Genomic DNA, 13,895 nt, shown 5'->3' on the forward strand with positions numbered 1-13,895 from the left:
GCTTAATGAAACTAAGAATTTTCAACTCCTACATTCAATGCCGAAACCTATCAAATCAACTCTGATTGACCTCAAATTTTGCACACAAGTCATAAATGACATAATAGACCTATTCCAATTTTCAGAATCGGATTCCGACCCCGATATCAAAAAGTCCACTCCCGGTCAAACTTTCCAAAAATATCAAATTTCTAACTTTCGCCAATTGACACCGAAACGACCTACGGACTTCCAAATCAATGTCCGGACACGCTCCTAAGACCAAAATTACCATACGGAAGTAATCCCAGGCTCGGAATCCCAAATGGAAGTCGATAACATCAAAATCCATTTCAACCCAAATTTAGGGAATTCTTAAACCTTCAAAATGTCAACCTTCCGTAATAAGCGCTGATATACTCCCGGGCTACCCGATACTCGACCCGAACATACGCCCAAGTCCGAAATCATCATACAAACCTATTGGAACCATCAAATCCTGGTTCCAAGATCGTTTAGTCAAAAGTCACACCTTAGTCAATTCTTCCAACTTAAAGCTTTCGAATTTAGAATTTTCTTCCCAAATCAACTCTGAACCTCCCGAAATTCGATTTCGACCACACATACAAGTCATAATACCTAAAGTGAAGCTACTCAAGACCTCAAACCACCGAGTGACGCGCCATAGCTCAACACGACCGGTCGGGTTGTTACATTATGTATACGTATACTTGGGCCTGAGGCCGTAATTTGTGCAGATATATATTGGGCCTCAGACCGTATTTTATTCAGATAAACATGTGGTTCATCATTCAGAAGAGGGAGTATTCATATCCTTATTTCCTTTGTTCAGTTCAGTTATCAGTTATAAGTTATTGGTTATCAGTTCAGTTACTAGTTATCAGTTCTTAGTTATCATTTTAGTTTTAGTTTCAACATTAACAGTACTTTCTTTCAGTTTCTTTACATACCAGTGCAATTCAAACGTATTGATGTCCCTTTTGCCCAGGGCCAGCATCTCACAATGTAGGTAACGATTTACAGGTTGACAATTTATAGCGCTAGGATTCTCGTACCAGCTATTTAGTGAGCCCAACTCTTTCGGGGCATTATCATTACTTTATAGTCTTTCAGTATTTCGAGATAGTTAGTTTTTTTAAGTATTTCATTAGAGGCTTCATGCCACGACCCCAGATGCCCTCCGTATGATGTCGTGATGGCACCTAGTCTCTAAGACTAGGTAAGCCTAATAATTTGCGGAATAACTGAATATAAATCTAAAATTAAATCCTTAATAGCTGAAATAAATAAGTATTGCAAATTGCACAAATTAGAACTCCCAAAACCCAGTAGAAATAAGTCACAAGCTTCTAAGAATTTATTCTAAGTGTCTCTATACATCAGGGTCTAAAGAGAATAAGAAAAGCAACACAATAAGGATAGAAGAGGACTCCAAGGTCTGCGGACACTGGCAAATATACCTTGAAAAGTCTCCGCGTGCAGCTAGTTCACTGATACCTAGTCTGTACAAAAAAATATACAGAAGCGTAGTATGAGTACACCACAACGGTACCCAGTAAGTGCCAAGCCTAAACTCGATAGAGTAGTGACGAGGTCAGGTCAGGCCTACTGGAAATAATAAAAGACATGGTGAAAACTTTAACACTATAATAACAATAAAATGACAATGGGAATGAATCAAGTAAGTAGTATGTCACAATTTAACTTCACAGAATAAGGGCAAATAATACCTTACGGAAGGAAAACAAGAATTTATAAATTTAAAGAAAACACAAATAACCAAAAGCAAGTGAAGCCATAGAGAAATATCAATAAGGGCACTCCCGAGGTACCGCCTCATAGTCCAAAATAATAAATAAATTTACAATATCTTATTTTCTTATGTCACTGCGGGAGCCTTCATATTAAATTTTTAAAGAAATTATTTTTTTCCCGAAATAGCATCCCGCATTTTAGCCACCCTTATCACACTGCATGACTTCTAGTAGTTCCTCTACTAGCAACGCCTATCAAGCTACCCTTATCTCACCGCATACATTTCAACACCTAGACCTTATACCACCGCATGCGTATCAATATCACAATTTGCACCTCAAGTACCCAAATAGTTCAACTTGCCAAAATAAATCAACAACAACATTATTTTTCACAATAAGGAGCCCATGACTCAATCACAATGAATACAAAATCTCATAAAATATTCGGGAGTGAATAACTCATCAAAAATAATATTTCACAAATTTAACACTTTGCCTCAATACCAAATTTTTAATATCAAATATTTCATATTAATAATAATTCAATTAAGAAATTCAACATCCAAATAATGAGCACAGAATAAAAGAAACAAAGCATCAACTAAACATGTAAAGCAATTAGCAGAAAAAGGTAAGGCAAATTTAAAATATAAAAATAGACCAATGATGATGAACATAACCGGGTAAAATAATTTAATTAATATGTAATAGAGATCTACACAATTTAAAATCAGAATTTTCCACATTTACTCCGTGCACACACTCGTCACCTCGCGTACACGACTTTCAACACATCACAATTATCATATCAATACAAATCCTAAGGGAAATTTCCCCCACACAAGGTTAGACAAGTCACTTACCTCAAACCATGTTCAATGAGTCAGTAAGAATGCCTTTCCCTCGATTTTCCGACTCTGATCGGCTCGAATCTAGTCATAATTAATTTGATTCAGTCAATATAAATTATAGGAATAAATTCCATATGAAAATATAATTTTTCAATAAAATCCGAAATTTAACTCAAAAATTGCCCGTGGGGCCTACATTTTGGAACCCGATAAAAGTTATAAAATATGAACGCTCACTCAACCACGAGTCCAACCATACCAAAATTACTAAATTCTGATATCAACTCGACCTTCAAATCGTCAAATCTAAATTTCAAATTCCTATGCCCAAATCCTCTAATTTCACCTCAAAAACACGTAATCTAATAGAAATACTCGATGATAATTTAATATTATTTACTAACAATGATCACAAGTGACTTACCTTAAGTTTTCCCTTGAATTCTTGCTCAAATATCGCCCCAACCCGTACTTGAAATGTCCAAAAATGAGAAAAATCTCGGAACCCCTTTATTTTTAACACTGCCAGTGTTTCCGCATCTGCGATGCGCTTGGCCGCATCTGCTGTTTCGCAGATGCGAGGGTGGATGTCGCTTCTGCAGTTGGCTCGATTCTGCGGACAAGAGTCCGTTTTTGCGGACTCACTTCTGCAGTCCAAGGCCCCCTTAGCCTAGGTGGCATTTGCGATTATTGCGTCGCTTCTGCGGTCAGGCTCCTGCGACGCCTCATCCACTTCTGCGATGCTAGGCTCGCTTCTGCGAGCTCGCACCTACAAGCCAAATTCCGCAGGTGCGATTGCATCAGTAGGCAGCAGCAAGTTTCAATTGTTATAAGTCCATATTTGACCTGTTAACCATCCGAAACTCACCCGAGGCCCCTGGGACCTCAACCAAATATACCAACAAGTCCTAATTATTGCCATAGATCAACTTAGGGGTTTGATTTCTTTTTTCAAAAAATATAGAGAAGAAGGATTTGCAACTGCCATGATTTCTTCTAAGAAAATTGCATATGAGTTGAATATAGAACCTGAATTTCGTAATAAACGTGTAATATATAGAAAGAAACAATTTGATAAGAATGTTGATAATGAAATTACAAAATCTCTTGAAGAATCATTTAGAGTTGATTACTTTTTATACATAGTAGACCAAACAGACATATAAATATATAATTTTTATTTATAAAGATTTTAAATAGAATTTTCTTTAAAAAAAATATCTATAAATAAGCCATATCACAAAGTACCAAATTTAGATTATGACAACCACATGGTGTATAAAATGATCTAGGATTTATGTCTCATTTTTGCATTCCTTGGTGTTTTCCCTTCATATTGGATCCATTATCATATCCTTGTCCTCTTAAATTATCAATATCAAGTCCAATATTTTTTATCTCATCTACAATAACTTCAAAAAGACATGTTCCACTTGTATCATCAATTTTTAAAAACTCTAAAAAATATTCAGTAATTCTTACTGGAGTTACAGTGATGTCGACACCCCGTAATATAAAAGACATTTGTTCTTGATGACTTGCATCTGGAGTGCAATCAAGAATGATTGAGAAGTACTTTGTTTCTATAATTTTGTCAATAATTTTATTCTTAATTTCACTAGCTAATAAATTTATCAATTCATTTTGTATATTATGTCCAAGGTAATGATTATGGATTTCATCATGCTTAATTCGGCGAACATGTTCCTACATGATTGGATCAAATTCTGCAATCATTTTAATTAGACTCAAAAAAATTCCGTTACTTTCTTGATAGATCTTTTCATTTTTTTTTCTAAATGCCAAATTATTTTTTCCAAGAGTTTTTATCACAACAATAATTCTCGATAATACATTTTTTCAGTGCTCTCTATCTCTATTGATTTGTTCTTGAACATCTTTATCAATAGTTTTACTTTTGTGCAATCTCATTTCTAAATCAATGCATGCACCCATAGTAATAATATGCTCTTTTGATGTTTCATGAGTTTTGAGCTTAGCACTTATATTTCTCCAATCATTACTACCATCACTAGCTAATTTATTGCTACAAAAGCTAGAAGTCGTATTAAACAACTTACACGAAAAACAAAATACATTATCTAAATTACACGAGTAAACTAACCATCTTCTTTCATGTCTTTCTCCATTAGCCAATTTTTGAATATAATTTGTAGTAGAAAAATATCTAAAGAATTTATCCTTTTGGAAAATCTATGTTAGTAATTTTAATTGGTCCATTTTTTACTAATAGATCTCTCAACTTTGTATCTATACTAGTCCATTGACTAGGATCATATATGTTCATAAAAGTATAATTATCCAACTTATTTAGAACTTCTTGTTTTTCTTGAGGATATATGTTAGGTTTCGACAACTTCTCCTCCTTCATCTTCTTCTTGAATTTTATTATTGTCTATCTCAATTATATTAGTGATTTGTTCATCTATCATAAAATCTTCCCCATTTTCTGATTTAGAATTTTTACTATTCGCTACCAATTTATAAGTGTTCCCTTTTGGGATTGTACTAGAGTTTCAATCCTTTTCCTTTTTTGACATTTTGAACATCCGGATTCATATTTTCTAGTTGACATATTAAAACGTTAATAAATAACTAAAAAGATAATATATACTTACAAAGAAAATATATCCAAAAAAATTTAAAAGTAGATGCAAATAATAAAATATAAAACGATCAAACCTGATTCAACAAGACAACAAATAGATAATTTGATAAGTTTTTGCTACTTCAAAATTCTTGATATAAAAGGCCAAAATACTTGAGAACAAATCAAAGAGATGGTAATTGTGTTCTGTTATTTTATTTTGAGGTAGTAACTGAATGAGATTGGAAATTATTTTGAGGTAGTAACTGAATGAGATTGGAAATTGGAATGTAGAGAAGGCTTTGCAGATAAAGATAAAAAAAGATAAAGAATGTGAGCCTATTTATAATAATAATAATGGTACATAAATGAGACAACATAGTGGAATGTTCACGCCTAAGACATGAATTTCCAAAATATATTACTTTTTCAATTGTTCTCCAACGTCACAAAATTTTGGGCCCATGGGCTTAAGCAACGGCTCCGGCCCTGGCTAGTACAATGGTACCTCGTATCGCTCGTGAAACTGTCAACCCACCACGGAGGTTCTTCGCCGAAGAAGAATGGGTACAATGACAGCTTGATTGAAGAAGAGGAAGGAATCAATGACCAAAATGTCGTCGTTAAGTGCGCCGACATACAAAACGCCATCTCCGAAGGTGAAAAATGTACTCTCTTTTAGATCAATTTTTATTCGTGAAAGACCTAGTTGTACTCATAGTTGTTGTCTATAGCTGCTCTTTTCCTATTCAGTAGGTTTCTTATGGAGCTTAGCGTGTTAGCTGGTAAAGTGGAGTAAAATGAAAAAGCAAGTTGTTAGGATCGGGAACTCGGGTAGTGCATAATTTAGCCAAACAACGGTATAATGATAATAACAAAGATAATGGAAGTTGATAACAACGACAATTAAAGTAGATAAAAAAGACACCAATTTAACGTGGTTCGGTCAGTGTGACCTACGTCCACAAGCGGAGAGCAGCAATTTCACTATACCAATAAGAGTACAAAATTAGAGTAAACACTCTAATTAATCCCAAATACCCTAAGAGAATAACTTCACAAGATCACTCCAAATAAAGGGTTCACACAAATGCTTTCCAACACTCAACTCTCACACAAAACACTATTAGTAAAGGAAGAAAGGAAGAAACAAGAAATGAAGACTCAAGTCTTGTTGGTGTGTATAAAATGAACTAATGGGCTTCCCTTTTATAAGCAAAAAAGTCTTGGCCTCTTAGGTGTAAAAGAAGAGATACAACTTGTGCAAATGATGTACACCACATAATGCAAATATTTTTGGGTCCCAAAGAATATTGCCAACAAAGTCTACACTTTGCAAAGATGCTTATGTAAGATGGATTCCATTAGCCAAAATATTGGCCATAATTACAAATCTCCACCTTGGCCTAATTTTGGTTGATATAGTAAATTTTCTCCACCTTCTCCGCAAAATCCCCAATGGGCATATGTCAAAATTTAATGCCATCAAAATCAGACAAGTTGTCTGATACCGAAACTGTAGTAAGGCCTATAACAGTGGATCCCAATAAAGTATACAACGAACCAGATCTGTGTGCTTTCATGATCACAAGAGCACCATGAGAAACTTTCAGAACTCCACCTTCACCTGTGTACTTGCACCCAAGAGATTCTAGAGTGCCCAAAGAGATGAGATTTTTCTTCAAGTCAGGAATATGTCTAACATCAGTGAGAATTCTCACCATACCATCGTGCATTTTGATTCGGACTGTACCTTTTCCAAAAACTTTGCAGGCAGCATTGTTGCCCATCAAGACAACTCCACCTCCAATAGATTCATATGTGGTAAATAAATACCGATTGTGACACATATGATAAGAACAATCCGAATTTAAAATTCACTCATTGTTAGATTTGAAACTATTATTAATTGCTAAAAAAATAGTTCCCTCAGTCTCATCAGTTACACTTGCTTCGACAATGTCAGTTTTTTTGTGCTCATTTTTCCTTTCATTTTGTTTTTCTTTATTTTTCAGCTTATAATATTGGGAGATAGTGTGATCTTTCTTATGATAATAGCGACACTCTAAATTATTGTATCTGGATATGGAGTCGGATTTGCCCCTAACAAACAAGCCAACTTCCGCTTGAGTTCTACTAGCTTCCCCAGTAATATCACTATCTATCTGTTCTTTTGATTTTAAGATAGATTTAATATCCTTATAAGAGATATTATCCTTTGCAAAAAGCATAGTATCTCTTATATGCTTAAACGATGAGGGTAGAGAACAAAGCAGTAACACGGCTTGATCCTCATCTTTAATTTCAGCATCTATATTACTCAAATCCATAATAATGGAATTAAATGTGTCAAGATGAGAGAGAATAGAGGTACCTTCACCCATACGAATTGCATAAAGCTTCTGCTTCAGGTAAAGTATATTTTCCACCGTCCTCTTCATATATAAGATTTTCAATTTTTTCCACATGCCTTTAGCTGTGGTTTCTACAGAAACTTCACGTAAAACCTCATTTGAGAGATTTAAAATGATACATGCTTTTGCTTTTTTGTCTATGATGGCAAACTCCTCATCCGTCATTTTATCCGGTTTCTTCTCCTTTCCTTACAACGCCAAGTCTAAGCCATCCTGAATTAGGATAGCTTCCATCTTTAATTGCCACACTCCGAAGTTTGCACTTCGGTCAAATTTCTCAACATAGGTCTTTGTTAGAGTCATTTTGGCTATTGAAACTAACCCGGTTAGATCCGGCTCTGATACCAATTTGTTAGGATCGGGAACCCGAGTAATGCGAAATTTAGCCAAACAACGGTATAATGACAATAACAAAGACAATGGAAGTTGATAGCAACGACAATTAAAGTAGATAAAGAATATACAAATTTAACGTGGTTCAGTCAAAGTGACCTACATCCACAAGCGGAGATGAGCAATTTACTATAACAATAAGAGTACAAAAGAGAGTACAAAATTAGAGTAAACATTCTAATTAATCCCAAATAACCTAAGAGAATAACCTCACAAGATCACTCCAAAGAAAGGGTTCACACAAATGCTTTCCAACACTCAACTCTCACACAAAACACTATTAGTAAAGGAAGAAAGGAAGAAACAAGAAATGAAGACTCAAGTCTTGTTGGTATGTATAAAATGAACTAATGGGCTTCCCTTTTATAAGCAAAAAAGTCTTGGCCTCTTAGGTGTAAAAGAAGAGATACAACTTGTGCAAATGATGTACACCACATAATGCAAATATTTTTGGGTCCCAAAGAATATTGCCAACAAAGTCTACACTTTGCAAAGATGCTTATGTAAGATGGATTCCATTAACCAAAATATTGGCCATAATTACAGAAGTGCTAAATATTCGCTGTGTGCTTCTATTGTCTTAGTTTAGGGACTCTCACTATCACTATGATTGAAATCAGATGCCTTTATCGTATCTTTTGTTTAGATCATAATTTAGGCAGAGTTCATTCTTTTTTTATAGTTGGTGCAGCCTCAGTACTGCTATCTGTGTATCCATCACACAAGTGAACATAATGATGAAATATTGTACGATTGTGGTTAATGACTAATGATATGCTGGCCACTCGCATTGATGATTTCCTGGCAACTCCATGTCATTTGTAGTCGGCCACTTTAAAAAGTAAAAGAAATGAAATGGCCAGTTCTTATAGTATATTTATGCCCTGGTCAATAATACTTGCTTTGATTAAGCAAACCCTTGTGATCATCTGAGGAGAAGCATTTTTAGGGATTGTCATGCTAGTGTTATGGGCAATGTAGCCTAGGGGGTGTTTTATGCATTTGACTCGCCATTATCATGTTTCTGTTTCCAATGTCTTTCCTTGTCTCCCTTTTTTTTTTTTTTGAAGTAGCTTCCATTATCTCCTGTTTTCACTCTTTACTCGCACATATAAGCATTGGTGTAGATGACATCCTCTTGTTTGGACATAATATCTTTTGAGTTTACTAGTATCTAATACTAATGTGATTTGCTTATTGTGGCAGGGGCAACATCCTTTCTTTTCACTGAATATCATTATGTGGGTATCTTTATGATTGCTTTTGCAATCTTGATCTTCCTTTTCCTCGGTTCTGTTGAAGGCTTCAGCACCAAGAGCCAGCCATGCACTTACAACAAGGAGAAGATGTGCAAGCCAGCCCTTGCAACGGCCATCTTCAGCACAATATCCTTCTTGCTTGGTGCTGTCACTTCAGTTGTTTCTGGTTTCCTTGGGATGAAAATAGCAACGTATGCAAACGCAAGGACAACTTTGGAAGCGAGAAAAGATGTTGGCAAAGCCTTTATTACTGCATTCAGATCTGGTGCAGTAGTGGGTTTTCTCCTTGCCGTCAATGGCCTCTTGGTGGTTTATATTACAATTAATCTCTTTAAGCTATGCTATGGTGATGAATGGGAGGGCCTTTTTGAGGCAATTACTGGTTATGGTCTTGGTGGATCTTCCATGGCTCTTTTTGGTAGAGTTGGTGGTGGCATTTACATCAAGGCTGCTGATGTTGGTGCTGACCTCGCGGGGAAGGTCGAAAGGAACATCCCAGAAGATGATCCCAGACATCCTGCTGTAAGCTACACGATTTCTTCATGTGTAAACTCTGATTTCCAGATGAGTTCTCGTCTAATAATTTTACCCTTCATGTCTTTGCAGGTGATTGCTGACAATGTTGGCGATAATGTTGGGGACATTGCTGGAATGGGTTCTGATATGTTTGGCTCGTATGCGGAATCATCTTGTGCTGCCCTTGTTGTCGCTTCCATCTCGTCTTTTGGAATTAATCATGAATTCACTGCAATGTGTTATCCCCTGCTCATAAGTTCTATGGGAATTCTTGTTTGCTTGATAACCACCCTTTTTGCTACTGACTTCTTTGAAATTAAGGCTGTCAAGGAAATTGAACCAGCCCTGAAGAACCAGCTTATTATCCCAACTGCTCTTATGACAGTAGGAATTGCAATTGTAACCTGGACTTGCCTTCCATCTTCCTTTACCATCTTCAGTTTTGGGACTCAAAAGGTTGTAAAGAACTCTGGTAAGTATCAAGTTCTTGTTTTGAAACTTTTTGATTAGACACCAATCTTCCAATGTGGCTAGATCAGGCCTGGCATTTTCTAATCAATCTTTTTATGTTATGCATTTCAATTTCCATTTTTTCCCCTAATGTTTTAACCATTTTTCTTTTGGTTTCTGAATTTGTGCAGTATGGTTGTCTTTTTTCAGTAGTCAGTATTGAAAATTATCGTATGTTGTTATTGCACATGCAACTGCTTCTATGCGTGGCTATTGGTCGACTTATCATTGGATTTGTCACAGAGTACTACACTAGCAATGCTTACAGGTGAAAATTAGTAGTTTTTCTTCACACTGTGGTTTTCTATTCTTGTTTCGAAGATGTACTTTATTGATCGCTTCGTCTTATGTTTTTTTTCCCGTTGTTTCTATTGCAGCCCTGTCCAAGATGCAGCTGACTCCTGCGGGACGGGAGCTGCAACCAATGTTATTTTTGGGCCTTGCTCTTGGCTACAAGTCTGTCATTATTCCTATCTTTGCCATTGCAATAGCTATCTTTGTCAGTTTTACTTTCGCAGCTATGTATGGTATCGCTGTTGCTGCTCTTGGAATGTTGAGCACCATTGCTACTGGATTGGCCATTGATACATATGGACCTATCAGTGATAATGTTGGAGGTATAGTTGAGATGGCTGGCATGAGCCACCGGATCCGTGAAAGAATTGATGCTCTTGATGCAGCTGGAAACACCACTGCTGCTATTGGAAAGGTTTGTATCTTTTTTATTTGTTTTGCTCTCCTTCCTACACATGTTGCTTGTCCATATTTACGCAAAAGCGTGGCAATAAATTTGTTTGGAAATCAGAACCTTGTCACAATGATGCATGTTGTATTCGATTTCTTTTTCGTTAATCGGATTTGCGATTAGAATTTCATCTTTTGCATTCTCATAATGGAAGTTTATTCAACATTTCTCCTTTTTTCTAACCCAGTATGGGCTCTTTCTTTCTAGGGATTTGCCATTGGTTCCACTGCACTTGTGTCCTTGGCCCTGTTTGGTGCTTTTATGCGTCGGGCTGCAATTTCAACAGTCGATGTCTTGACTCCCAACGTCTTCATTGGTTTGATTGTTGGTGCCATGCTTCCCTACTGGTTCTCTGCAATGTTTTAAAAGTTGTGGGCATAACGCGAGGCGTTTTACATATGCTTCAGCGAGGCGTAAGCCCCATAGGTATTTAATTTTTAATATTTTATAAAATAATATAATTACAGCAAATATTTATAAACAGGTAAAATTGCATAAAAATTAAAGAAAACTATAAATATGTGAAATATATATATATATATATATATATATATATATATATATATATATATATATATATATATATTTAATGTGCTCCATCCCCATAAAAAACTAGTCAAAACAATCTATTATACGCTACTTAGAAGTACAAGTAACTTGAGTCGAAAAGAATAAAGTTTTCTACATATAGGAACAAAAAGGATGACTAACCTGCAATTTGAACTTTGAACTTGCTGCTATGAAGGAGAATTGAGTTCTCTTTGTATTTGTAAAAAAAATAAATGAATATTCGTTGCTTTTGGGAGATATTAGCATGACTAGCGGGCTTCAATCAATAAAAAAGGTCTTGACTTTTAAATTTAATACATTTTAGTTCCTTTTTAAAACTTTTGAGTAATTACGAAGTTGAATTTTGAGAATTTGGGTATTATATGAAATACTTATTCAACAAACTTTGTTTTAAAAAGTCTCTGGGGCTTATGACTCACTAAAAAAACGTGCCTCAAACGCCCGGGCGTACGCCTCTTGAGACTTTCGCCCCACACCATCGTCTCGGGGAGTTTTAGTACGCCTCGCCCCAGGGCTCGCCCCGAAAACGCCTTTTAAAACACTGGTTCTCTGCCATGACCATGAAAAGTGTTGGTAGTGCAGCTCTGAAGATGGTTGAGGAAGTTCGCCGACAATTTAATACCATTCCTGGTCTCATGGAGGGCCATGCGAAGCCTGATTATGCTACTTGTGTTAAGATCTCGACTGATGCATCTATTAAGGAAATGATTCCCCCAGGTGCTCTTGTCATGCCTACACCTCTCATAGTTGGGATTTTCTTTGGAGTGTAGACTCTTTCTGGTGTTCTTGCTGGTGCTTTGGTTTCTGGTTTTCAGGTATGATTGTTGATTTCATTTTCTGTTTGAGTGTGTTGTTTGCCTTTCTTTGAGATACTTTCTTTTGGAAGAATTGGGCCTAAATCTATGTGCCAAGAAGTATATTGGGGTAAAGAGCTCATATCTATGTGCTGATTATTTTTTGATTTTTTGTTAGACACTCAGTCTTTTAACTATTGAGTCTGTGCCAGGCTGGTACTTCAGAGCATGCAAGGACCCTTGGCCCAAAGGGTTCGGAACCCCACAAAGCTACGGTTATTGGGTGACACCATTGGTGACCCTTTGAAGGACACTTCAGGTCCATCACTCAATATCCTAATCAAGCTGATGGTAGTAGAGTCGCTTGTCTTTGCTCCATTCTTTGCCACTCATGGTGGTCTACTTTTCAAGAGTTTTTAAGTAAAGAGTTGGGAGACTTACGGAGCCCTATTAGTTAATCCTTTTGTCACCAACCTTTCTACTCTGATTACCCCAAGCATGGGATTTTTGAGTTAGTTCTTAGCTAGTCACAGGTTTAACTTTTGATGAGAAGATACTTACGACAACACGACTAGTTAATTTTGAAGGATTATAATAAGCAGCGGAAGCAATCCCAGTATCAAAATCACATGTAATTTAGACAACTAGCATAAATGAAATTTTACGGGTTACCTCTTGAAGCGTGAACAAAGCTCCTCTATCACGTGAGCCTCCAATTCCACAGCAACTCAATGAATTCTCCATCATCATCATGATAAAGATTCGCGAACGTTCCACAATCTTCTATTGTGTTACCCAAATAATATTCGGAAATAGTAATTTCGTGTGGGCGAAAGTTTCTAGGAAAAAGGCTGAAAATTTTGGCCACCTTGTTCTAGCTCCTCTAGGTGGAAAACCTTATGTATTTATAGCACAAGTTTTAAGGGTTAAAATCTTTTTTCAAAACATGTTGAGTTTTCTTTTCTACCAGAAAAAAGATTTATTTATTTCTTATTATTTAGGCACAGCAGGGACCACAGAATTTAATTAACAAGGCTTCCAATTATGGAATTTATTTCTAATTTTCGAAATTAATATCCACCATAATTAATTACGAATTATTCCACTAAAAATTCGTCATTGCACTCCTTATTCAATTTTGAAATTCATCCATTAAATCTTATTTAACTCCCCATGTTAAGATTCATATACTAATCAATTAAATTAAATTACTGACGATTTAATTTATTGATTATTTCCTTTAGACTTTCGCTTAACTTATTTTATGTGTCAGATACAAAATCCACCGGTCTGGTTTACACATGAAAATTTATAAGCTTTCATAAAGGTGTATCATCAATCTCTAAACCGAGACATGGATTCCATCAACTAATTGTTACTTGTGCTAAATTATATTTAATCTTGTGCTACAATTATCCATGATGGTTTGTCCAATTCCATCATTAGATTGTGAACTCAAACTGTATACTTATAAGAAC

General features: G+C 35.9%; 1 protein-coding gene and 1 pseudogene across 1 annotated transcript; both read left to right on the forward strand.

Annotated features, from left to right (window-relative positions):
* The first annotated feature begins 5,593 nt into the window (after nt 1-5,593).
* On the forward strand, nt 5,594-13,108 carry LOC107771043 (pyrophosphate-energized vacuolar membrane proton pump-like; annotated as a pseudogene).
* LOC142171952 (pyrophosphate-energized vacuolar membrane proton pump 1-like) lies at nt 12,178-12,837 on the forward strand. Its single transcript, XM_075235682.1, has 3 exons — nt 12,178-12,340; nt 12,439-12,475; nt 12,630-12,837. The coding sequence occupies exons 1-3, from the start codon at nt 12,178-12,180 to the stop codon at nt 12,835-12,837; spliced, it is 408 nt and encodes a 135-aa protein (XP_075091783.1).
* Nucleotides 13,109-13,895: the final 787 nt, after the last annotated feature.

This window comes from Nicotiana tabacum, chromosome 17, assembly GCF_000715075.1.
Source record: "Nicotiana tabacum cultivar K326 chromosome 17, ASM71507v2, whole genome shotgun sequence".
NCBI classification, from domain to species: domain Eukaryota; kingdom Viridiplantae; phylum Streptophyta; class Magnoliopsida; order Solanales; family Solanaceae; genus Nicotiana; species Nicotiana tabacum.